This window comes from Citrus sinensis, chromosome 7, assembly GCF_022201045.2.
Source record: "Citrus sinensis cultivar Valencia sweet orange chromosome 7, DVS_A1.0, whole genome shotgun sequence".
Classification (NCBI taxonomy): Eukaryota; Viridiplantae; Streptophyta; class Magnoliopsida; order Sapindales; family Rutaceae; genus Citrus; species Citrus sinensis.
The window spans coordinates 12329572-12352484 of record NC_068562.1 but is presented as its reverse complement, the minus strand read 5'-3'; the positions used below and the strand labels follow the sequence as shown (position 1 = coordinate 12352484).

Genomic DNA, 22913 nt, shown 5'->3' with positions numbered 1-22913 from the left:
AAGAAAACAATTTCATCAGCATGTTCCATTTTAAATCGAGAGTGTATTAAAATTTATAATAATTTAAGAGATATTTTAAATATTGTTATTTTCAGAGAGAGACAATCTGAAATTTATAAATGGACCATTTATCTTTAATAATTAAATAGATAGATGGACATAAAATGAATGGAATAACTCGCCATCAATTGTTCTTAGTAGTAAGTGAATTCCCTGTTTCACTCCGAAGCTTTTACAAAGTTTTTGCTGGTGTACTTTTCCATATTATGACTCTGCAGTTTTCTCATAATTGCAGGAGACAAATGAAATTGAATTCACATTGACCACAAAATATATAATTGAAAATTGATTCACATCACTCTCAAATAGAACAAGTAATATTTTGTGACGATAAAAAATTTAATAAACAAGAAGCAAGCGAACTTTGTCAAGCAACAGTAAGCATACACTAACATCAGCAATAAAAAAAGAGACAAAGAAATGATAAAATGACAGGAAGAAAAAAAAAATCACAAAAGAAAGCAACCACCAAAGATCATATACAAACCCTGCTGATCTGCTCCAGAATCTCTCCATCTCTGTTGATGATGTTGATGATGCCCCCTTCAATCACTTGTCAGTTGATTTGAAAAATGGAAGCAATGCATTCTGAGTTGCTTGATCCTCCCATTGAAGTTCTTTCCACCAATCTTCCTTTCCCTTGATAAGAATTTTACCTTGGCCCACCCCTTGAAAATCCAGTGGCAGGTTCTTAAGAACTGGGCATTAATACAAAAATTCTGCATACATCTGGGAATGGAAATGCCTTCCAGTAGACGCTCTTCAAATTTGGCAGCTTCTTCAAGTAAAGAACTTGGAGCTTTGTAAGAGGTTCAAGATTTGACATCATCTCTTCACCTAATTTTCCTACATTGATTATGTCCTCCATATCACTTTATGTTAACAATAAAGTTAACATAATCAATAGCACAACTTGGCTTTGAAATACAGGTTATATGCCTTGCCACTAAACAAACTAATAAGAATCAAGTGAATCTGCCAGCATCTTGAATGCTAACAGTGTCTGCTTAATGAAAATATATCTGCTGTCAATGGATGGCTGTAGATGGAAACCTTACCTGTTCTAGAAGTTTTCCTGCTTGAACATGACCCTTCTGAGCGAACGCATCAATAGCCTGACAAGGAACTGTATTCTTACTTTATGGCTTTTAAAACGTAAAAGGCAATTGACACATACAAAGCTGCATGTTCAGGGCATAAACAAAATGTGTGAGAAAACATAAATGACAAGAGAGAAAGTACATACAACCTTACAATATTCTTTCATTGTGCCCCTATATTCCATCACAGCTCTACAAAGAGCCTGGAAGCGGTCCTCTTCGTCATTATCTGCAATTGTTAACATACTTCAGGAGAAGGAAAGCTGAAAAATAGGGGAAAAAAAGACCAAACCCATAAGTGAAAGGAAAATTTAGCTAGTTTCTCCCCGTATATATATTTCTGCAGGACCATTACAGGTTGTTATGGTTGATCAGACCAGCATTTAAAGCAAGTGAACCTAATTCTGTATAATAAATTATTGCTGTTTTTCTTTAACATTGATATTACCTCAATGCATGAGCTAGTATCTACAGATACTTCCCTTTCACAAAATATGCAAAATGTTTCAGTCTTTCAGATTCAGAGAATTTTATCTTTTCTAACTAAAAGATATTTGATCTAAACTGAAGCATTCTTTAGACATTCCAGAGCCACAAAATGTATCTGTTACAAAGTTCTCCAGGTGAGAAAAAATATTCATATCATATTTTCCATTAGTTATTGCAGAATCTTCAGTATTCCAGAGCCACAAATTATATCTGTTACACAGTTCTCCAGGTGAGAGAAAATATTCATATTGTAGTTTCCATTAGTTATAGCACATATATCAGTATAAAGCTTTCCACTAGTTCTCCAGTAAGTGGCAGAAATCAAGAATCCTACACACGTTAATATGCATAAATACAAATGTGAGTATACACACAAAAATGTACACACTCACAAATCCAACCAATATAGTTAATATAAGAGCACATACAGGTCTGGTCATCTTGCTGCAAGTGCACCACATTAGCCTTGTATTCTGGTACTAATTCCTCCGGCGGTTCACTCACCACCTTTCCTAATGCGTTGGACCTCCACTCCGTCTTCACCGTAATTTCAGGAAATCCATCAGATTTCTCAGCAGCACTAAATAAAGCAGCAAAAACTTCCTTCCGTAATTCATTTCTGTCCTTTTGGGTACTGAAGGAAATATATTAGTCTTACAACAAGCTGAGAAAATAAATTAAATACCATACCCTCCGGAAGAATTCAATTGTTGCAATTTTCTTTCATGTGGAGGCCCTCCAAAAGTAGAGCACATATCCTCTCACTGTTTATGAAATCATAATAACAGGAAACCAGCTATTAATAACAAAACTTACACTTGAAATTCAACTGTGATGAAAAAGGATTAAAAAAAATATATGAACTTGTTATCTTGGAAGAAGGTAATCTAAGAGATAGCAAACTTCGCACATTCATATATGAACACAAAGGATTTGTGGATTTTCTAAAGCCATAATCGTTTAATAATCATGAACCAAGCAATAATATATGATTATTATTTCTTTTCTTCTAAACTACAGATATTTGTGCATCAGAATAAAGTGGGACACAATGGTTGTGTGCAGATACACACGCATGATCAACAGGAAAAATCATCTGAACATTTGTATTACTAATTTGGCATACAAAGATTCTCATAATAGTTCAAAATACAAATAAATGAACATTTACATGAAGACACTGCCAATCACCCACTCCTCATTTCTCAAAGATTCATTGTTTAAAGATGAGGCAAATACTCTCCTTGTTACTTAAATAAGAATATCCAAATTCTCCACAATGGCACAATATACAAATTGCATATTCATTTTCCTGTTCAATACCAGTGTTGAGAAAAATTAGTTAAGGCAACTGGTATGCATAAATACTTTTAGCATCTATCATGGATGAATTTGCCAACAGAGTTCCTCTTGTATTCATTAAACTGACAATTATACAAAAAGTTATTGTCAGGGCATAATAAACTATTACATCCTACAACTGGTTTTCACATTACCTAAAATAGATTTCCTTAGCTTGGCCCGAAAGTGTTGCCTAGCCACAGAAAAGAACAGGAATTCATGATCCCTCTATGATATTACAAAATAGATCATCAACCACTTTTAACGATCTCCAAAAAAAGAGTTGTGTACAAAAATTATGACCAATGATTATTTAATACTCGGGAATTATGCATACCTTTTTAGAGGATTTACCAAGAAATTTTGTCTTCTCACCCAAAGTCTCCGCTGAGCGATCAATTAGTTTAGACATGCTCTGAAGAGTGAAGAAAAAACATGTTACCTAAGAAAATGACTATAGAATGGGCATATCATCTCCGAAGAATTACTTTATTGATCAAATTAACTTCAGAAGGAAAAATTCATGTTATCAAGCTACAGAAACAGGCAGACCAATTATTTCAAGTTACAAAATAGAAATATAAAATCATGACCTCAACTTTTATTGATTGAGAGGAACATGCATAATGTAAAGCATCACAATCAAGGTTAAATGAAAATGGTTCAAGTCTTTAATCGAAACAAACATTTTTGGCTGAAACAAAATGTTGTCTTTTAACAATCTGAAATTTTCTTGACAGCAGGTTACGGGAGTTTTTATCACTTAAATAATAAGCCTAAATAAAAGCACAGAATGTCATTTTGCAAATACCGGCAAGTTTTTTCAGGCCTTTGAACCATGAAGATCTAAATAAAGTACTCTATTGGGTTCAACTACTGAAATTAACCAAAGTATCTCATTCTCACTTTTGGAAGCAGCAGCAAATGGACGTTAATCAAAATGGAAGTTGAACCTTAACATATGACAGCAGTATTTAAGACTTGACTTTGGTATGATATATCAATCACAAGGGAAAATGCGATTTACTAAATTACATAGAAGGGAAAAAATCAGAGGCCTCCATCAAGAAGATATAGTCCTTACCTTTTTGCATATCATATCCACAACTATCTGCAAGTTAAGAATAATACCAAATCAGCGACAAAGCTGGCACGGTGGCTCCCATCATCAAGAATCGTTTAGTAATGGCATTTCAATTTGTTTTTTGAAAAAAAAGGCATTGAATATGAATACAAACTACATCGTACAATCCTAACTTATTTCGCATTTGACCATTTTGGTATCTCCAGTGTCCCATTCACAATATTACATTTGCAAATTGCAATGCATATTCAATTAAGGACCAATTTTAGGATTTTAGTCGAAACTAAGACGTTTCGTAGCTATGATGGGAAAAAATTATGGAGAATGAAATATATATTTTTAAAAAAAATTATGAGCCCAAACATATATTAAATACAACAAATTATATAACTGGATATAACTTCTTAATAAAGCGGCCTTCATTTTAGTTAGTAAATTGAAGAATAACTAAAGTATATGACAAAAGAGAAAAATATCCACTTAGCGATGAGAGAGAGAGAGAGAGATGCCCTGTACCTAAAATTGGAATCATATGACATTAGAAAAAGAACAACCTATAGTCGTCACACTCGCATACTAACAAAGATAATTGACTTTGATAATAATGAAAGCTTCTTGCTTGACTCCTGAATTTGGAGTTCATTCTCTGACCAATTTTTTTCTTAATGGTTAATTAGTTTTTGATTGAGGCTTGGTTTTTTGGTGCATGCCATTTGTTTGCTTTCATGCCCTCATTTCATTTGAGTTCAAATTTTCTCCATATTCATTTTGCGTGTCTCCATTTTGTTTCTTGTTTACAAAGGAGATGAAGAGTTAAGTTAGAATTTACAATTAGCTGCTCGTGATCTAATTTTCACTCATTTTTTGTTTGGGATTAGGTCTGAGCTATTTGATGACCAAAACTCTGTAAACTTCTATGAACAATGAACCTTTGGAGTTTCAATGCATTGAATGAGTATCTGTTGGCATCATCATTTTCAAAATCTGTTGTATGGAAGCTTTTGCTGAGTTCTGTCAACTATAGTAAAGCATGGAACTTCACCTAAGGAGGCAATTCACCAAGTTGGCTTTCAGATTTTTAAGTTGAATATTCTTACTGCATTTTATTTGGCTGCGTGCATTAGGATTGTTTAATTAAAACTTTTTGTTGTAGAGGTAAATGGAATATTGGCTTGGCGTGTGATGAGGTGGTGATGCAAAGACTTTAGATCAAAAGAAATGCCCTTAACTTTGCAAGATGATTATAGACCTCTGAATTAACTGGTGAGACTACAAGAAAGAAAGCTTTCTATAACAAATGAGGGACCTGTATTGATTCTCATCAATAAATATTAAAGTTGAGGAAAAAATGCAATTTGTGCTTGGACAAATACACTGCATCTGACTTGTTTAGTCTTCTTGATGTTTTTGTGCAAAGTTCTAATTGCTTAAATGCTTCTGTAAGGTGCACTATATTAAACATTTTCTCAAGTTAAGGAGGAAAAGCATGTGCTCTTTTCAAATTTCAAGCCATCTTGCAGTTTTTAGCTTTCTAGGATACTGCTTGAAGTATTAGTTTGTAAGATCAACGTCAAATATTTTTCTTGTCTATATATCTTAATTCTCTCTCTCTCTCTCTCTCTCTCTCTCTCTCTCTCTCTTCATAGTGCTTTCAACTTATTTCCTGATAAGTGAGGATAGAGACAGAGGGATGAAGTTCAAAGCATTTCTTACAGAGAACGAAGTAAATCTCTTAGAAAAAAGATTCCTACCTGCCCTCAACAAAATGGGGAAGGTATATGCCACCTCTTCCTCACTGGAGAGAAAGCTTACTTCCTCCACAACCTTCTCAGTGGTGAAGGGATTCAATGTGTTGCCCAGTTTCACAAGGAAACTCTCTTCGATGATTACTGCATCTCGAGCCAAAATGAGGACTCCATTGCCTTTGCCGTAGACATATTACTTCTTCTGCTTGCTGTTCGAAGTAGTGTCAGTATATTCTCTCAAATTGGTGCCGCAGGATCCGCTGCCAGTCTATGAAAGTGAAAAAAAAAAAAAGGGAAAAATAGAAGATATCATCAGTAAAAATTGTCAAGTTGCACTAATTTATAACTTCAGAAATTTTTAGTATGAAGGTATAATTGACCATACAAAATAAAAACTTCAGAAAATGGATTAATCAAGAATATATCTTTCTAAATTAACTTTCACGTCATTTTCTGTAAAGAGGGCTACTATACTCAATATTTTCTCAGCTTTAATTCTGTTCAATCTAGAGGTGTGCATTCCAATCTAATTATATATTCTTACGGGAAATTTATGTGAGCATTAGTTTGACTCTATTGTTCTTCTCGTTCGTCTTTTGGCAGGAAATTAAATCACTTTTCACGAATAAGATATAAATAAAGCATCACTTTTAAAACAGGAACGAAAAGCAATTTGAGTGGCTTCATCCTCCCATTGAAGTCGGTTCCACCAGTCTTCTTCTCCACGAATAACAAATTTGCGCTCCTTTGCACTGTTGGAATCGAGTGGAAGCTTTTCAAGCCGATCGCACCTAAGTACCTCCATTTCTTTCAGATGAGTGAAAGGCAATGGCTTCCAGAAGATGCTCTTCAAATGTGGCAAACCTTGTAAATCAAGCATTTGGAGATTTTCAAAAGGGCTTATATGTCCCATCATCTCAGGAGTCTCAGCAAATTTTCCGACGCTGATTATTTCTTCCATAGCACCGCAATAGAATAGCCGAAGAGACTTGAGGTTTGGAGCAAAAACGAGGAATGTCACATCTTTCAATTTATGGCACTCCGCTATGGTAACACGTTGAAGGCTGCGGAAAACAAAAGGTTCCCGCCTTTTTCGTACTATCTCCGTATAATCAATCTTCAACTCTTCCAACTCAATACCATTATCAATCCGTAATTCATTGAGGTGGTTTAGATCTGCGAAAGCCGTAGCATCAATAATTGACGTTGTATCTCCGGTCAACTCGAGGTAAAGAGATCGAATACAACTTTTTAACTTATTTGAGCTCAAAAGAATTTGGAGAGCATGATAACTTCCCAAGGTCAACTCCAATACCTCTAAATATTTCAAACCGAGCAATTCCTGTATCAAAACTTCACCCCCACCAAATAAAACGCTGTCTTCTGGTGCTTCATGAAAATTGAACCGGCCAGTAGCGAACATTCTCAACACACGTAACCTTGAAGAATTTGATATTAGTTGCCGTGGAATTTTATTTAAATGCTCTGTCCACCTCAAATTCAAACATTTCAGATTTACCAACTTCTTTAACTCTTCCGGTAACTCTCTTGTGCTGTTTTCTGAAATATCAAGAAGTTCTAGTGATGAACCCAACTCTGACATCCCAACAGGTAATTTCAAATTCGAACAGTTTGACATCTTCAAAACTTTGAGAGAAGGCATAAATTGAAAGAAGCCATCCGCGATCATATCCAACCCCCTATTAAAGTCAAGAAATAGAGTATGGAGATGAGGGCATGTGGGAACCTCTGCCAGAGTTTCAATTTGGTTTTGCATCAATGACAATCTTCTCACATTTTCCCATCCTTTAACACCCGGTGCATCTTTTAATCCAGCACCTGCACGAACCAAAAAGTTTCTCTTCTCCTTCTCAATTTCACAAGTTATCCATATAGCCATATCACGAATAACGTCATGCATTTTTACTTCATCATCTTCCACCTCTTCTAATAAACACGCACGAACAAGAGTGTCCAAAATGTCATATCCTTGGTTTTCTGCACCAGACCTGTCAGATTCCCCAAAAAATCCCTCGCCAAACCAACAATCAATCAAGTCCCATTTAAGAATGCCATAATCTTCAGGATATAAACAACAGTACAAGAAACAAGATCTAACCGTATCATTCTGCAAACTATCATAGCTGAATTTTAAAAGAGGATAAACCTCTTTTCCCAAACCTGCAAACTCTGAAGCTGATCTCCTTAACTCTTCAATTGCACGTCTCCACTGCTCCGCTTTCTTTCTGTAGGCCATAGCTCGACCAATAGTAATAAGTGCGAGTGGCAAACCACCACACTCTTTGACCACAATTTGGGCTAGCTCATCGATATCATGATGACTCTGAAGAGTTTCCTCCCCAACTTTTTCTCGAAACAGTTCCCAAGCATCCTTTTCTGATAAGCATGCTACTTGAAACTTCCTGTCAACTTCCATGCTACCACAAACATCGATGAAACGGGTTGTGAATACGACTTTTGAGGTAGTATTTTTTGGTCCGGGAAGTGGAATGCCCACCTTTGTTAAATCAACCCGCTCCCATATATCATCTAACAACAATACAAATCTCTTCTCTCTTAAACTCCGGAAGATGTCGACAGCTTTCTCCTCTACACTTTTACTCTTCCATGAATCACCAACCAAACCTATCTTTTTCCCAATATCTTCTTGAATTTTTTCGAGTCGCAGGTCTTTTGAAACTACAACCCAAATCGCACAATCAAAGTTGGTTGGACTCTCGAGAAATTTATTGTTGATATGGGTCAGTAGTGTAGTTTTACCAACACCGCCCATACCATATAGGCCAATGATTCCCGCTGATTCTTCTACAAGACATCTCCAGACTTGTTCAAGTTGTGATTGCAAGCCTACTACTGTTCGCTCAGTAGGTCTTTCATCTGCTACAGACTCTGGAGCTCTGTCAGCCACCACCTCAAAAACTCCTTCACTGATTAAAGTCCGCACATCCCGTAGCTTTTTAGCCACTTTTTTCCCGAACTTGTAGCTTGACATGCAATTCTTGGAACAGTAGCCTCCAACACATAATTTTTCAATTTCTCGAGAGCCGTCTCTTATAAATTGATCAGCTTCAGTTTTAACAGAATCCACCCTCGAAACCCACACTTGCACTCCGTCCAGCCTTCTCATTTGTTGCCGTTCAGCATCGACAACCCTCCTCATCAGATCGTTCTTTCTAGCGATCAGATTTCCCAATTCAGTGCCCAAGGTATCAACATTATCTTGGAGGTTACGTATGTATGCTGCTTTTCCAAGAAAGCAATCCAAGCAACGATTGAAAAGAGCACCATCGCATGTGATCTGAAAAATGCTACACATCTTTGGAATATTTTGTTAAGAAAGAAAATTGATTTGAGTTTGATTAACTGAAGCTGCGGTGGGCTGTGGAATAGAAATTTTAGTAATGATTCGGGACCCACATTCGCACCTGCAAACATGAGCCACACTAACTTTTGAAGGAAAAATAATAAAACAACAATTTGAAAAAGACTATTCGACTAGTTTTTACTTGCCTTTAATAAAAAGAGCCTAATCGTCTGTCCCACTTGCATTCAAAAGAATCCACTTTTAATTTGTAGTTTAGTAAAAGAAACCAGCTGGTTGTTTTGTCAGTTTTGCTTTTGTGGAATATGACCTAGCTTTTTCTTGTTAGCGTTAATTTTAAAACTTTTCTGACCGACGATTCAAGGCTAAAGGCTGATCTGATCATGATAATTGCTGAAAAGACTAAAATACCCACCGAAATTTCCTTCTCTGTACATTTTTAATTGACATATTATTTAAATCAATAATATTAAATAAAGCTTCTCCACCGTTGTTCACATATAACCCTAAATATTTAGAGAATTGATCATGTAAATTTTTAAATTTTTAATAAAGATGTTAAGATTCTTTTTTATCATTATATTTTTTGAATAGTAATTAAAAATAATTTTAAATTTTTTAATAAATAGAAAATAATATATATAATTTAATCTATCTAATAGATTAGTAATATTAATATTTTTAATATTTGAAGTAACTTCAAAAATATAATTATTAATTTATCATAAATAAATCTTTAGGTTAAATGGTATTTTAAATTAATAAAATATGAATATCTCACATATTTTATTAAAATTATTTTATATAATACTTAAAATACTCTAAATTTTCTATATATTCATTTTAATAGTATGTTTTTATTTATTATAAAATTTACTTTAATATAATAAAATATATCTAATGAATCATAAAATATTAAAAATTATTTTAAATATTGATATTATTTTAAAATAGATATTATTTATATTTCTGCAAGATCTTCTCTACACTTTTTAACTCTTTTGCTATTGTTATATTCTTATTTATGCCATAATATGTCTTAAATTTAAGGAGTTTAGATAAACACAAAAATTAGTGCACACTGCAATATAATGGTCCCCTAATTTAATCCCAAATTAAATTAGCGACATTAGCTGCGGCTCCACATTTGAAAATGAAAAGTATGCTCTTCAATTATTAAGAGCATGAAAGGGAATGCAGAAAAAAAAAACAAAACAATTATTGTGAATGAGCACTTGCACAGTTAAATTATCCGAACAGAATTGTAGGGGCCACCAACTTGTGAATATCGGTACAATTATTGAGGATTGTAGGTGCCACCAATTTATAACAATTTTAAAAAGACTATACAATTTGTAGTTTAATAAAAGACCCTAATCGTCTCGAATTATTGAATAGTAATTAAAAGATTCCAGCTGGTTGTGTTTGTCACTTTTGCTTTTGTGGAATATGATCTAGCTTTTTCTTGTTAGCATTAATTTGCAATAAAATAAAAGAAAGGCCGGTAACGTTAAAAGTAAAAACAATTAACGTATTTTAAAATAATTTAATCTATCTCTTATAAAAAATAATTTAATCTATCTAAAAGATTAATAATATTAAATTTTTTTAATATTTAAAATAACTTCAAATATGTAATTATTAATTTATCATATTTTTTAGGTAAAATAACATTTTAAATTAATAAAATATATCTCACGCATTATCTTAAAATTATTTTATATAACATTCAAAATTTTCTAAATTCTTTATATATTCATTTTAATAGTACGTTTCTGTTTATTGCAAAACATTAAAATATATATTTTTTGAGTTAACACAATGAAAGGATATTATTAATCAAAATAAGATATTAGTATCCCTTATTAAAATCTTGAAAATCTGCATGATTATTTATTTTCTCCGAGATTTAAATTTCATTGGATCCTATTTATTTTCCCTTGATTGCAACTACCAATCCAAAGCGTGTACTTTTTTAAACCTGATAAGTCTGCCCTCGAAAGGGGATAGATTGCTTTGTTTTGGAATATCTTTTGCTTCCATCTCTTCTCCATTTTCAGTGTCTTACTTCTTCTTTTTTTCTTTTTTCTTTTTTAACATTCTTTGATCATCTTGATATAATCCCATCTCTTCCATGATTTGTCTTAAATATATATTAAGGAGCTTACAGAAAAGCAACCCACACGCATGTGTAAAAAAAAAAAAATAAATAAATAAAAAATGTAACCAGAAAAAATGTAATGTTAAGAGCTAAAGTATGTGAGATGACTCCTCCTTGAAATAAAATAAAAGCAGGGACACTTGCTTCGTCCTTTTTCATTTCACACATGAAAAGTAAATATCATTTCATATTACTCCCTTATAGAATAATAATCTTTAAAATATTTCAAACTTCAAACTACTGTAAACACAACTTACGTCAATTTTATTAAGAAGAAAAAAAATTTATCGACATGCTCCATTTTAAATCGAGAGTAAATTAAAATTTATAATAATTTATGAGATATATTAAATATTGTTATTTCAAGAGGGAGAGAGAGACAATCTGAAATTTACAAATGGACCACTTATCTTCAATAACTAAATAGATGGATGGACATAAAATGAATGGAATAGCTTGCCACCAATTGTCCTTAGTAGTAAGTGAATTCCCCGTATCACTCCGAAGCTTTTACAAAGTTCTTACCGGTGTATTTTTCCATATTATGACTATTTAATTTTTTCATAATTGCAGGAGACAAATGAAATTGAATTCACATTGACCACAAAATTTAAAATTGAAAATTTGAAAAATTGATTCACATGACTCTCAAATAGAACGAGTGATACTTTGTGACCATAAAAAAATTTAATAAACAAAAGGAAAATGATACTTGCACCGAGTCAAACCCCGGATTAAACCCCAAAATCGAAACGGCTCCATTTTACTAAGCTAAAAAATGCACCGTTTGATGTCAAAATTGTTGTCACTTTCCTTCGTTGATTGAGGTCAACTCCAATCATTATTGTCCTAAAATCTAGCCATCACGCATACCCAACCACCCCACTACCACCATCGACAGCCACCACCGTTTCACTTGTACACCTAAGATAATCGCCCACAACTCTAGTCCCGATTGTGTTTGTGTTTCTATTTGTGTTTGCTTGAAATTGGGTCAACACTTTTATACCATATCCATCATCAAAAAGCGAATCAATCACCACTGAATGAGGGAAAAAAACATGATATCTTGCTTGATGTGTGATCTGTAGAGTTTTTCAAATTTTTTAGCTCTTTATCATTATCTGTGAATTTTGTGACCTAGGTTTCTGGCAGTGAAGGGTTATTTTAGATTAAACATCTATATTTCATTTTATATGCTGAAACTCATCTTTCATGGACAATGTTCGTAGCACTGCAGGTTGAGCATAAAATCTTTAACTGTCAGAACAGTTGAATCATTCAAGGTATAATATGTAATTGCTTAAAAGTAGATGAGTTGTGAAATCCATTTATTACCTCATAAGATGAAGAAATAAAGGAAGATGAGGATCCTATACTAAGATGTAATTGAAGTAGCTCAAGAATCGAAAAAATACAGCATTCCAAGTGAAGTCTATGATGATGAAATTACGGCTGTGGGAGTACTCAAGGATGAAAATTCAAAGATGAGAAAGTATATTGCTAGAATAACAATTTAGGGGCAGCTGAGAAGCAAGGAAATCAAAAATGAAAAGTGATAGAGAAACAGCAGATGAAAGAGACATGCAAAGGGAAAAGAAAAGAATTGTTACTGTCGAAACGGCTTCGTTTAATAAATTTTCGAGGCTTGACTCGGAGTGTATAGCAACACTGCAAACAAAAAGCTAGCAAACTTTGTCAAGCAACAGTAAGCATGCAGTAACACCCGCAATAGAAACAGAGAAAGAAATGATAAAATGACAGGAAGGAAAAAATGAAAAAAAAATCACAAAAAAAAAGCAACCGCCAAAGGTCATATTCAAACCCTGCTGATCTGCTCCGGTATCTCTCCATCCCTGTTGATGATGTTGATGATGCCCCGTTCAATCACTTGTCAGTCAATTTAAAAAATGGAAGCAATGCATTCTGAGTTACTTGATCCTCCCATTAAGTTGTTTCCACCAATCTTCCTTTCCCTTGATAAGATTTTTACCTTGGTCTGCCCCTTCAAGATCCAGTGGCAGCTTCTTAAGCTCTGGGCATTTAAATACAAAAATTCTGCATGCATCAGGGAATGGCAAGGCCTTCGAGTAGACGCTGTTCAAATTTCGTAGCCTCTTCAAGTAAAGAACTTAGAGTTTCGTAAGAGGTTCAAGATTTGACATCATCTTTTCACCTAATTTTCCAACACTGATTATTTCCTCCATATCATTTTATGTTAACAAAAAAGTTAACATAATCAATAGCACAACTTGGCTTTGAAATACAGGTTATAGGCTTTGCCACTAAACAAGCTAATAAGAATCAAGTGAATCTGCCAGCATCTTGAATGCTAACAGAGTCTGCTGAATGAAAATGTATCTGCTGTCAATGGATGGCTGTAGATGGAAACCTTACCTGTTCTAGAAATTTTCCTGCTCGAACATGATCCCCCTGAGCGAATGTCATCAGTAGCCTGACAAGGAACCGTATTCTTACTTTATGGCTTTTAAAATTTAAAAGTCAATTGATACATACAAAGGTGCATGTTCAGGGCATATACAAAATGTGTGAGAAAACATAAATGACAAGAGAAAAAGTACCTACAGCTTTACAATATTCCTTCATTGTGCCCCTATATTCCATCACGGCTCTAAGGAGAGCCTGGAAGCTGTCCTCTTCATCATTATCTGCAATTGTTAACATACTTCAGGAGAAGGCAAGCTGAAAAATAAGGGGAAAAAAGACCGAACCCATAAATGAAAGAAAAATTTAGCTACTTTCTCCTCGTATATATATTTCTGCAGAATCATTACAGGTTGATATGGTTGATCAGACCAGCATTTGAAGCAAGTGAACCCAATTCTATATCATAAATCATTGCTGTTTTTCTTTAACATCGATATTACCTCAATGCATGAGCTAGTATCAACAGATATTTCCCTTTCACAAAATATGCAAAATGTTTCAGTCTTTCAGACTCAGAGAATTTTATCTTTTCTAACTAAAAGATATTTGATCTAACTAAAGCATTCTTTAGACATTCCAGAGCCACAAAGGGTATCTGTAACAAAGTTCTCCAGGTGAGACAAAATATTCATATCATATTTTCCATTAGTTATTGCAGAATCTTCAGCATTCCAGAGCCACAAAGTATATCTGTTACACAGCTCCCCAGGTGAGAGAAAATATTCATATCATAGTTTCCATTAGTTATTGCAGATATATCAATATAAAGCTTTCCACTAGTTCTCCAGTAAGTGGCAGAAATCAAGAATCCTACACATGTTAATATGCATAAATACAAAAGTGAGTATACACAAAAAAATGCACACACTCACAAATCCAGTCAATATAGTTAATATAAGAGCACATACCGGTCTGGTTATCTTGCTGCAAGTGCACCACATTAGCCTTGTATTTTGGTACAAATTCCTCCGGCAGTTCACTCACCACCTTTCCTAATGCTTTGGACCTCCACTCGGTCTTCACCGTAATTTCAGGAAATTCATCAGATTTCTCAGCAGCACTAAATAAAGCAGCAAAAACTTCCTTCTGTAATTCATTTCTGCCTTTTGGGTGCCTAAGCAATTCCCCATCGTTAGTATTTAGATTTTCCTTTGCACGACAGAGACAATACAGTCAAAAGCTAATCAAGTAACCATATATGGATGAGAAATTCCTCCACCCCCTTCCAAAACAAAGTCTAAGAAATATCAGAATTCTTTCAATAAAAACCCTTCCCACCATGCTGTGCCTACTGAAGGAAATATATTAGTCTTACAAGAAGTTGAGAAAATAAATTAATTACCATATCCTCCGGAAGAATTCAATTGTTGTAATTTTCTTTCACGTGGAAGCCCTCCAAAAGTAGAGCACATATCCGTACACTGTTTATTAGATCCTTATAACAGGAAACCAGGTACTAATAACAAAACTAACACTTGAAATTCAACTGTAATGGAAAATGATTTAAAAAATATATATATATGAACTTGTTACCTTGGAAGAAGGTAATCTAAGATACAGCAAACTTGGCACATTCATACATGAACACAAGAAATTTGTAGATTTTTAAAGCCATAATCGTTAATAATCATGAACCAAGCAATAAAATATGATTATTATTTCTTTTCTTCTAAATTACAGATGCTTGCGCATCAGAATAAAGTGATATACAATGGTTGTGGGCAGATACAAATGCATGATCAATAGGAAAAATCATCTGAATACTTGTATTACTAATTTGGCATATAAAGATTTTCATAACAGTTCAAAATACAAATAAATGAACAATTACATGAAGACACATCCAATCACCCACTCCTCATCTCTCAAAGATTCATTGTTTAAAGATGAGGCAAATAATCTCCTTGTTACTTAAATAAGAATATCCAAATTCTCCACTATGGCACAATATACAAATTGCATATTCATTTTCCTGTTCAAAACCAGTGCTGAGAAAACTTAGTTAAGGCAACTGGCATGCATAAATAATTTTAGCATCTATCTTGGATGAATTTGCCAACAGAGTTCCTCTTGCATTCATTAAACTGACAATTATACAAAAAGTTATTGTCAGTGCATAATAAACTATTACATCCTACAACTGGTTTTTACATTACCTAAAATAGATTTCCTTACTTTGGCCAAAAAGTGTTGCCTAGCCACAGAAAAGAAAAGGAATTGATGATCCCTCTATGATATTACGAAATGGATCGTCAACCACTTTTAACGATCTCCAAAAAAAAAAAAGAATCTTGTACAAAAATTATGACCACTGGTTATTTAATACTCGGGAATTATTGTAACATATGTGAATTAAAAATGAATAAGTATGAGGCGGTTAAGAAGTTAGTAAAAGCAAAAGAATAAGCTGGAAACAGAGGAAACATATGCACGTGTAACAGAGAGTGAGAGAGAAGCTACCAAACCGACCCAACTACAGACCAAAAAACCCGACCCGGAACCCGCGACCTTGACCCGGTCATATCTCCCATTTCCGGCCATCGTTTCGGCCGAGCTTGGTACCAATCTGAAGCTTAGAAGCCGGCTGTCGTTCCCTTGCCATCCTCCTCGCCAAAAACCAATCGGAACACCGGCGATCGAAGCATGAAACCCGCGACTGTTTCACTTTGCTCCGCCGGGATTTTCACCGGTTTTGGTGACACCACCGGTTGGATTTTGTTCCCCACGGCTCCCTCTTCCATTTTCGACCATCCATAGGCACCGAGAGTCACTGTTGTGCCGCCGGTCGATTGGTGGAATTCACGGCTGCCGAGCTAGATTCTGGCATCGTTGTCGCGCGTTGGAGCTCACCGCCGGTACCATTGAACTCAGCGTGATTGGAACTTTACGATTTGAGCTTCCTAGCCATTGTTGACCAACTTCCGGCTTTTGGTAATTTCACACTACGAGGGCAATTTTGTAATTTCTAAGCCTGTGGATCTGTTAGTAATTCCTATAATTGAGGATCGGGTGTAATTACGATTCCGAGGGTAATTCAGTGATTTACGATTTCGGAGCATGTTAATGATCTACGGACTCAAGGATATTTTAGTAATTTTATGGATATAGGAGTTGTCAATTATGAATAGATGTTCGTTTTGAGTTTATTGCATAAAATTTAGTCATAATTCCGATTTACAAAAAATAATTATGTCGTTTCCTTGATTTAGGAGGATTCGCGAGCGAGAATCGGTCTGCAGATATGGACGATAACCGACCGTGAACACCATCACTGAAAGTGGAATATACAAAACTTATTTTCATAGTTAGCGATGATAGTAAAGCATGTTTGCGAAATAAGTATTTTAAATGTTCTGATTTAATGATTTCTCGAAATGAATTTTATTTATGCATTGGTATTTTATTAAAATGTTTGGTTATTGATTTTGCGTATCGACTTTGAATAAAGCATGATAATATTTTAAAGATTAGAAAAGTGGATTCAAATGTGATATGATTTCAAATATGATAAGAGGTATGTAAATATGAGTATAATGATTATTTTTTAAATCATTAGACAGTACCCTTCCCTCCAGATACAGTGATACAGATAAGATGAGATGAGAGGCTTTTGGGGTCCGTCTGAACACATATAAAGGCTTTGGGCCATGTGTTTGGGCGCTTTTGTCTTTTGGGGGCATATGCATGCGGTATGATGATTATAGATATACGGATATGAGATACAGACAGATATTGAGATACAAATGATACATATGATACATATGAGATACAGGCCTTTGGAGCCCGTCTGAGTACACATAGAGGCTTTGGGCTGTGTGCTTGGGCGCTTTTGTCCCTTGGGGACTAGATTATGCATGCACAGATATGATGAGATATGAGATGGTATTTCTCTATTTATCCGTGTAGCTCCAAGGTGTGACGTTACCCAGATAGTACGTCATTGCCCGTCCGTTGAGGTCCGGATATGACGAGATTATTTCTTTGGGTACTTATTTGGTGATGATTTTCAGATTTGTGAATTCTATATGATATTGTGATATGATTTCCATGGTTAATAATTTGATTTAAAATGTTTGGTTATTGATTTTGCGTATCGACTTTGAATAAAGCATGATAATATTTTAAAGATTAGAAAAGTGGATTCAAATGTGATATGATTTCAAATATGATTAAGAGGTATGTAAATATGAGTATAATGATTGTTTTTTAAATCATTAGACAGTACCCTTCTCTCCAGATACAGTGATACAGATAAGATGAGATAAGAGGCTTTTGGGACCCGTCTAAACACATATAAAGGCTTTGGGCCATGTGTTTGGGCGCTTTTGTCTTTTGGGGGCATATGCATGCGGTATGATGATTATAGATATACGGAAATGAGATACAAACAGATATTGAGATACAAATGATACATATGATACATATGAGATACAGGCCTTTGGGGCCCGTCTGAGTACACATAGAGGCTTTGGGCCGTGTGCTTGGGCGCTTTTGTCCCTTGGGGACTAGATTATGCATGCACAAATATGATGAGATATGAGATGGTATTTTCCTATTTATCCGTGTAGCTCCAGGGTGTGACGTTACCCAAATAGTACGTCATTGCCCGTCCGTTGAGGTCTGGATATGACGAGATTATTTCTCTGGGTACTTGTTTGGTGATGATTTTCAGATTTGTGAATTCTATATGATATTGTGATATGATTTCCATGGTTAATAATCTGATATTGGTGAGATGTTATGATTTTCGATACTACAATGCAGTACTTAATTAAACATGCATGCATGTCCACTAACTACTCTGTAATTGAGCAGTGACTTGAACTTTGAATTGGGGAAATGATGTGCATCAAATTGATTTATTTGTTGCAAATGATTGCCACAATTGAAAGAGATAGAAAAGATGATTCTAAGTGAGGCTGTATTATTTTATTTTCTGCAATTTGAAATTTATTATTGATTGATTAACTGGCAGGAAAATTATTCTCTAATTGCTGCAAACCTACCAAATTATCTCCAATAAGAAATTTCTTAATTGTTGCAACATACGTCTAATCACCGCCTCGGATTTCTTAATACCAAAAACAATAATGATAAAAATTTTATGCAAAGTTCCAAAATCATTGCTGGCAACATTTCTACATATTTCTTACATTTTACAAAAAAAATCATAAATAAAAATAAATTAACAGTAACCATTGGAGCAACTTCAACCTTGGTTTCTCTTACCTACTACTAGTGCATGGCGTTTCAATTATACAGATGACTTTGCATGTGTCGTTCCATATTTGTTATTCACACATCTAAATTAGTGTGTATATTTGCATGTTTCATTTTTAGTTGAAGAGCAAGGGGGAATTTTCGTACTTTTATCAATTTGAAATAACATTTGTGTCTCAAACTTTTAGAGAAACAACACAAATAAAATTGTTTGTAATTATTTTTCAAACAGGTACCTGATGATGAGTAACGGTGGCAATTTAGATTAGCAAGCTGTGTTTATTATGAATTATGTCAAAATTGAACTAATCCAAATTTATCATATTTATTAACCTTATAAAAAATCTCGGACATTATATGTATCTATTTATTATCATGTCACCTACTTAAATAATTAAAATTTCTTCGAATAATCAAATTTTTAAGTTTTAACATGTTATTATTATTTTCTTTTAACAAATTTTAGCTGGATTTATTCATGTGCAATTTTGTAAATTACAACGCAGCATACATCATACATGGGTGCTATGCGATAGACTTTGCAAATTATTAAGGAAGATGATATAAGAAAAAATAGTAAGGATCTCAATGGTTTTTTCCAAAAAAATGAAAAACAAGAGGTTTTTGAGATTTTGATTTTCATCGAACACATTAATTTTTTCAAAAAATTTTCCATCTCAAACAACGGAATTTAAAATCGGCGAACTTCTTGTGTATACTGCCAGTCTCGTTTCTACTATTAGAGAATCAACGAACGGGAAGCTTTTGGTCAATCAAATTTTCAACCTCGAAGGCTGCTGAGTCGCTCGAACTTCACAAATAACATCACCGTGGCAAGACCCTGATCGCATATCGTACTAAAATTTCTTTTGCCCTTCTAATTTATCAATGTAAGGCATGTTTCGTTTGAATTTTATCTTCTCCATTAATTTTTTGCTCATTGATTGCAAAGTGTCTGTCGAAATGTGTAAACGAGTTTATGTATCATTTTTCAATTCTTGTTCGGGCTTGATTATATTAATGCTCGTTACGTTTCAGGAGTTTGATTTCAGTTTGTGAAATTAATTTAGAAAATGGGTATCTTTATAGAAGTAGTTTTATCATTTATGAGCCCTTGTTGAATAGCATAAAGCATTGGGGCTTGATTTAAGAAATTTGTTTTAGCTTACAACTGAAGCTTAATCTTCCTTAATTAAGAGATTATTAGAGTAAATTAGGAGAAGATTGAATTGTGCATTTAGCATTGAAAAACATTGTACTATTGAGTTTTTTTTAAAAAAAAAAATGATGAAACATCTTAAAATGCTTTGCTTTAGCTCTAGTTCAAAAAGATGGAGATGGGGTTTTATCATTTATGATTGTATTTTAAGTTCATCAATTGGTGAAAAATGAAGAAAAAAATAATGAGAACCAAATTCTTAGTGGTGACCTCAAGTTTTGGGTTTTAATAGATTCCTTATTTCGTAAACCTTATGGAAATAAGTTCCTCTGCTGTTGTTTTTTTCCCACTCCTGCTTCCTTTTTGTGTTTCAATGTAAATGAATATGAGATGTAATGTGTAAAAAAAGGAGTTGATTTTGTTTGATTTATATCATGGGCTGTCAGTTTAAAATAATTTTTTTGTGTCTCGTTTATGTTCATTGTCTTATCATTGAAGGAAAGCTGTAGATACAAGGACTCAACAATTATCATAATCAGATTCAAGTTTTGTGCTGTTTCAGGCTCTTCATTTGTCTGGTTAAGTTATTATGTGATTAATTTTTCATTGATGATTTAATCTGTTCCTTGGTATGGTTTAAAAGAAGGTGTCGGGTTTAATCTGTTCCTTGGTATGATGTAAAAAGTGGTATTGGGTTTAGTGACTGAAATTTTGTCCCACATGATGTGTGCTCATTTGTACCAATACTTAATTCAAGCGTCTATGACATGTCTGTTTGTTCTCTGGCAGTTGCATGTTGGTAAAGCAGTGATGAAATATGAAGCTTTGTGAAAGTAACTGTATGATTATATTATCATTCCTTGAACAGATTTTGCTTTTTCTCCTTAAAGCTCACTTCATTGAACATCCATTGTAGATGGATGAAGTTTCTCTCAACACCGAACCAGTAGGTGATGATGACACTGATGATTTTGAGGTTGTAGGAGATTGTGCGATGACTGAATATGTTGGACAAACTGGGATAATCCAAAATCCCTTGCCTCCTACTGTTGGAATGGAGTTTGAGATGTATGATGATGTATATTACTTTTACAATTGCTATGCCAAGGAACAGGGTTTTGGTGTTAGAGTTAGCAATCCATGGTACCGAAAGAGTAGAGAAAAGTATAGAGGAAAGCTGAGCTGTAGTAGTGCAGGCTTCAAGAAGAAAAGCGAGGCAAACCGCCCAAGACCAGAAACAAGAACTGGCTGTCCAGCAATGATAAAGTTTAGGTTGATGGAAACCAAAAGGTGGAGAATCATTGAAGTCGAGCTTGAGCATAACCACTTGTTAAGCCCAAGAAGCGGAAAGTTTTACAAGTCACATAAGCACATAGGTATTGGAACCAAAAGAACATTGCATTTAGATAGTGCTGAAGAAGTTCAAAAAATTAAACTGTTTCGAACTCTTATCATTGATACCAAGGGAAATGGTAGATGTTAATGGAGTATTTGGAAATAATGTTAATAGCTCAAATCAATTGAAGCTTAAACCAGGAGATGCACAAGCTGTCCAGAGTTTCTTTTGTCATTTGCAGTTGACAGATCCAAACTTTTTTAATGTAGTGGATCTAAATGAAAAGGGATGCTTGAAAAACCTATTCTGGACTGATACCAGGTCAAGAGTTGCATATAGGTACTTTGGTGATGTGGTCTTAATTGATACTACGTGCCTGACTGAAAGATATGATGTACCACTGGTTTCATTCATTGGGGTGAATCATCATGGACAATCAGTGTTGTTGGGTTGTGGTTTACTTGCCAGTGAGACCATAGAATCATATACATGGTTGTTTACGGCGTGGCTTACATGTATGTTAGGGCGCTCTCCACAAACAATCATCACTGACCAATGTAGAATCTTGCAAATTGCTGTTGGTGATGTTTTCCCAAGAGCTTATCATTTCTTTTCATTGTCATGCATCATGCAAAAAAATTCCAGAGAAACTCCAAGGATTGTTTGAATATGAAGCTATTAAAGCTGCATTACATAGAGCAATTTATCACTCTCTCAGGCCTGAGAAATTTGAAGCAGCTTGGGAAGACATGATTCAATGTCATGGAATAAAGGATCACGGATGGATTCAAACTTTATATGAAGATCATAAAAGGTGGGCTCCTATTTATTTGAAGGAAGCTTTTTTATCAGGAGTGTTTTCGTTCCTGCAGAATGAGGTTTCTACTTCATACTTTGAAGGATATCTTGATAAGAATACTCCTTTGAAAGAATTCTTAGACAAGTATGATCAAGCACTGCAGGCGAATTATCAACTGGTAGCCTTGGCAGATATGGATTCAAGAAATTCAAGTTGTATCCGGAAACCAAGATGTTACTATGAATTTCAACTCTCAAAACTGTACACAAATGAAATGTTAAGGAAGTTTCAGATGGAGGTGGAGGCTATGTACTCTTACTATAGCACAAAACATATTAGTTCTGATGGACCTATAACATACATAGTGAAGGAAGAATTCGAGGTTGGTGGCAACGAGAAGGATTCAAGGGCTTTTGATGTTTTGTACAATGCCTCCGACTTGGAGGTGCTTTGTGTTTGTGGGTTGTTCAATTTCAGAGGATATTTATGCAGACACATTCTTTGTGTTCTAAACCAGAGTGGCATGCAGGAGATCCCATCTCACTACATTTTTGTTATCTTGTGTTTCTAATAGCATTTAAAAAAATTAAAGGTTGCAATTGACAATAAAATATCCTTGCTTGTTCTT

General features: G+C 34.4%; 4 protein-coding genes and 1 long non-coding RNA gene across 25 annotated transcripts in view; 3 read left to right on the top strand and 2 right to left on the bottom strand.

Moving 5' to 3' along the window:
• Positions 1-319: 319 nt before the first annotated feature.
• LOC102613401 (probable disease resistance protein At5g63020) overlaps positions 320-22913 on the bottom strand; it is a 46803-nt gene continuing 24209 nt past the window's right edge. The window contains exons 2-10 of one of the 2 annotated variants that reach the window (XM_052444833.1): positions 6468-9046; positions 5826-6087; positions 4075-4101; positions 3328-3405; positions 3146-3183; positions 2078-2413; positions 1310-1389; positions 1119-1175; positions 320-906 (exon numbers count right to left, since the gene is read on the bottom strand). In XM_052444833.1, coding sequence (XP_052300793.1) covers positions 6044-6087; positions 6468-9046 — 2623 coding nt within the window. In that variant the 3' untranslated portion in view covers positions 320-906; positions 1119-1175; positions 1310-1389; ... (3 more) ...; positions 4075-4101; positions 5826-6043. The remainder of the gene's footprint in view (positions 907-1118; positions 1176-1309; positions 1390-2077; positions 2414-3145; positions 3184-3327; positions 3406-4074; positions 4102-5825; positions 6088-6467; positions 9047-22913) is intronic. The other variant, XM_052444834.1, reaches the window with a different exon arrangement.
• LOC102610201 (uncharacterized) lies at positions 13044-16824 on the bottom strand. Of its 19 annotated transcripts, none has more exons than XM_052444888.1 (6): positions 15947-16823; positions 15114-15855; positions 14680-14920; positions 13910-13992; positions 13721-13778; positions 13044-13513 (listed from the first exon to the last, which is right to left on the bottom strand). In XM_052444888.1, exons 2-6 carry the CDS (start codon positions 15114-15116, stop codon positions 13500-13502), a joined length of 399 nt encoding a protein of 132 aa, XP_052300848.1. In that variant the 5' UTR covers positions 15117-15855; positions 15947-16823; the 3' UTR covers positions 13044-13499. The 19 variants fall into 19 exon arrangements, 8 of the variants coding, with proteins under 8 accessions (XP_052300848.1, XP_052300841.1, XP_052300843.1 ...); XM_052444881.1 differs by having other exon boundaries at positions 13044-13358; positions 15114-15206; positions 15928-16822; XM_052444883.1 differs by having other exon boundaries at positions 13044-13358; positions 15114-15164; positions 15928-16822.
• On the top strand, positions 16554-17197 carry LOC127903806 (uncharacterized). The gene is made up of 2 exons (XR_008056663.1): positions 16554-16702; positions 16981-17197. It is a non-coding gene; the product is annotated as an uncharacterized LOC127903806 (long non-coding RNA).
• Positions 19617-22798, top strand: LOC107175056 (protein FAR1-RELATED SEQUENCE 6-like). Of its 2 annotated transcripts, none has more exons than XM_052444879.1 (2): positions 19617-19886; positions 21067-22798. In XM_052444879.1, the coding sequence occupies exon 2, from the start codon at positions 21067-21069 to the stop codon at positions 21631-21633; it is 567 nt and encodes a 188-aa protein (XP_052300839.1). In that variant the 5' UTR covers positions 19617-19886; the 3' UTR covers positions 21634-22798. The 2 variants fall into 2 exon arrangements, with proteins under 2 accessions (XP_052300839.1, XP_052300838.1); XM_052444878.1 differs by having other exon boundaries at positions 19618-19881.
• The window catches only part of LOC127903801 (protein FAR1-RELATED SEQUENCE 6-like), a 53750-nt gene continuing 52907 nt past the window's right edge, over positions 22071-22913 (top strand). The window contains exon 1 of the mRNA XM_052444876.1: positions 22071-22730. Coding sequence (XP_052300836.1) covers positions 22071-22730 — 660 coding nt within the window. The remainder of the gene's footprint in view (positions 22731-22913) is intronic.

Excerpts from the sequence above, each read along its gene's own strand:
- LOC102610201 (XM_052444881.1), bottom strand. Across the intron at positions 13,993-14,679 it reads GCAGCAAGATAACCAGACCG|ATAATGATGAAGAGGACAGC; the intron begins GTATGTGCTCTT and ends TAACAATTGCAG. Across the intron at positions 13,359-13,720 it reads CAGGAAAATTTCTAGAACAG|AGCTTAAGAAGCTGCCACTG; the intron begins GTAAGGTTTCCA and ends TTAAATGCCCAG.
- LOC107175056 (XM_052444879.1), top strand. The coding sequence starts at position 21,067 with ATGGATGAAGTTTCTCTCAACACCGAACCAGTAGGTGATGATGACACT.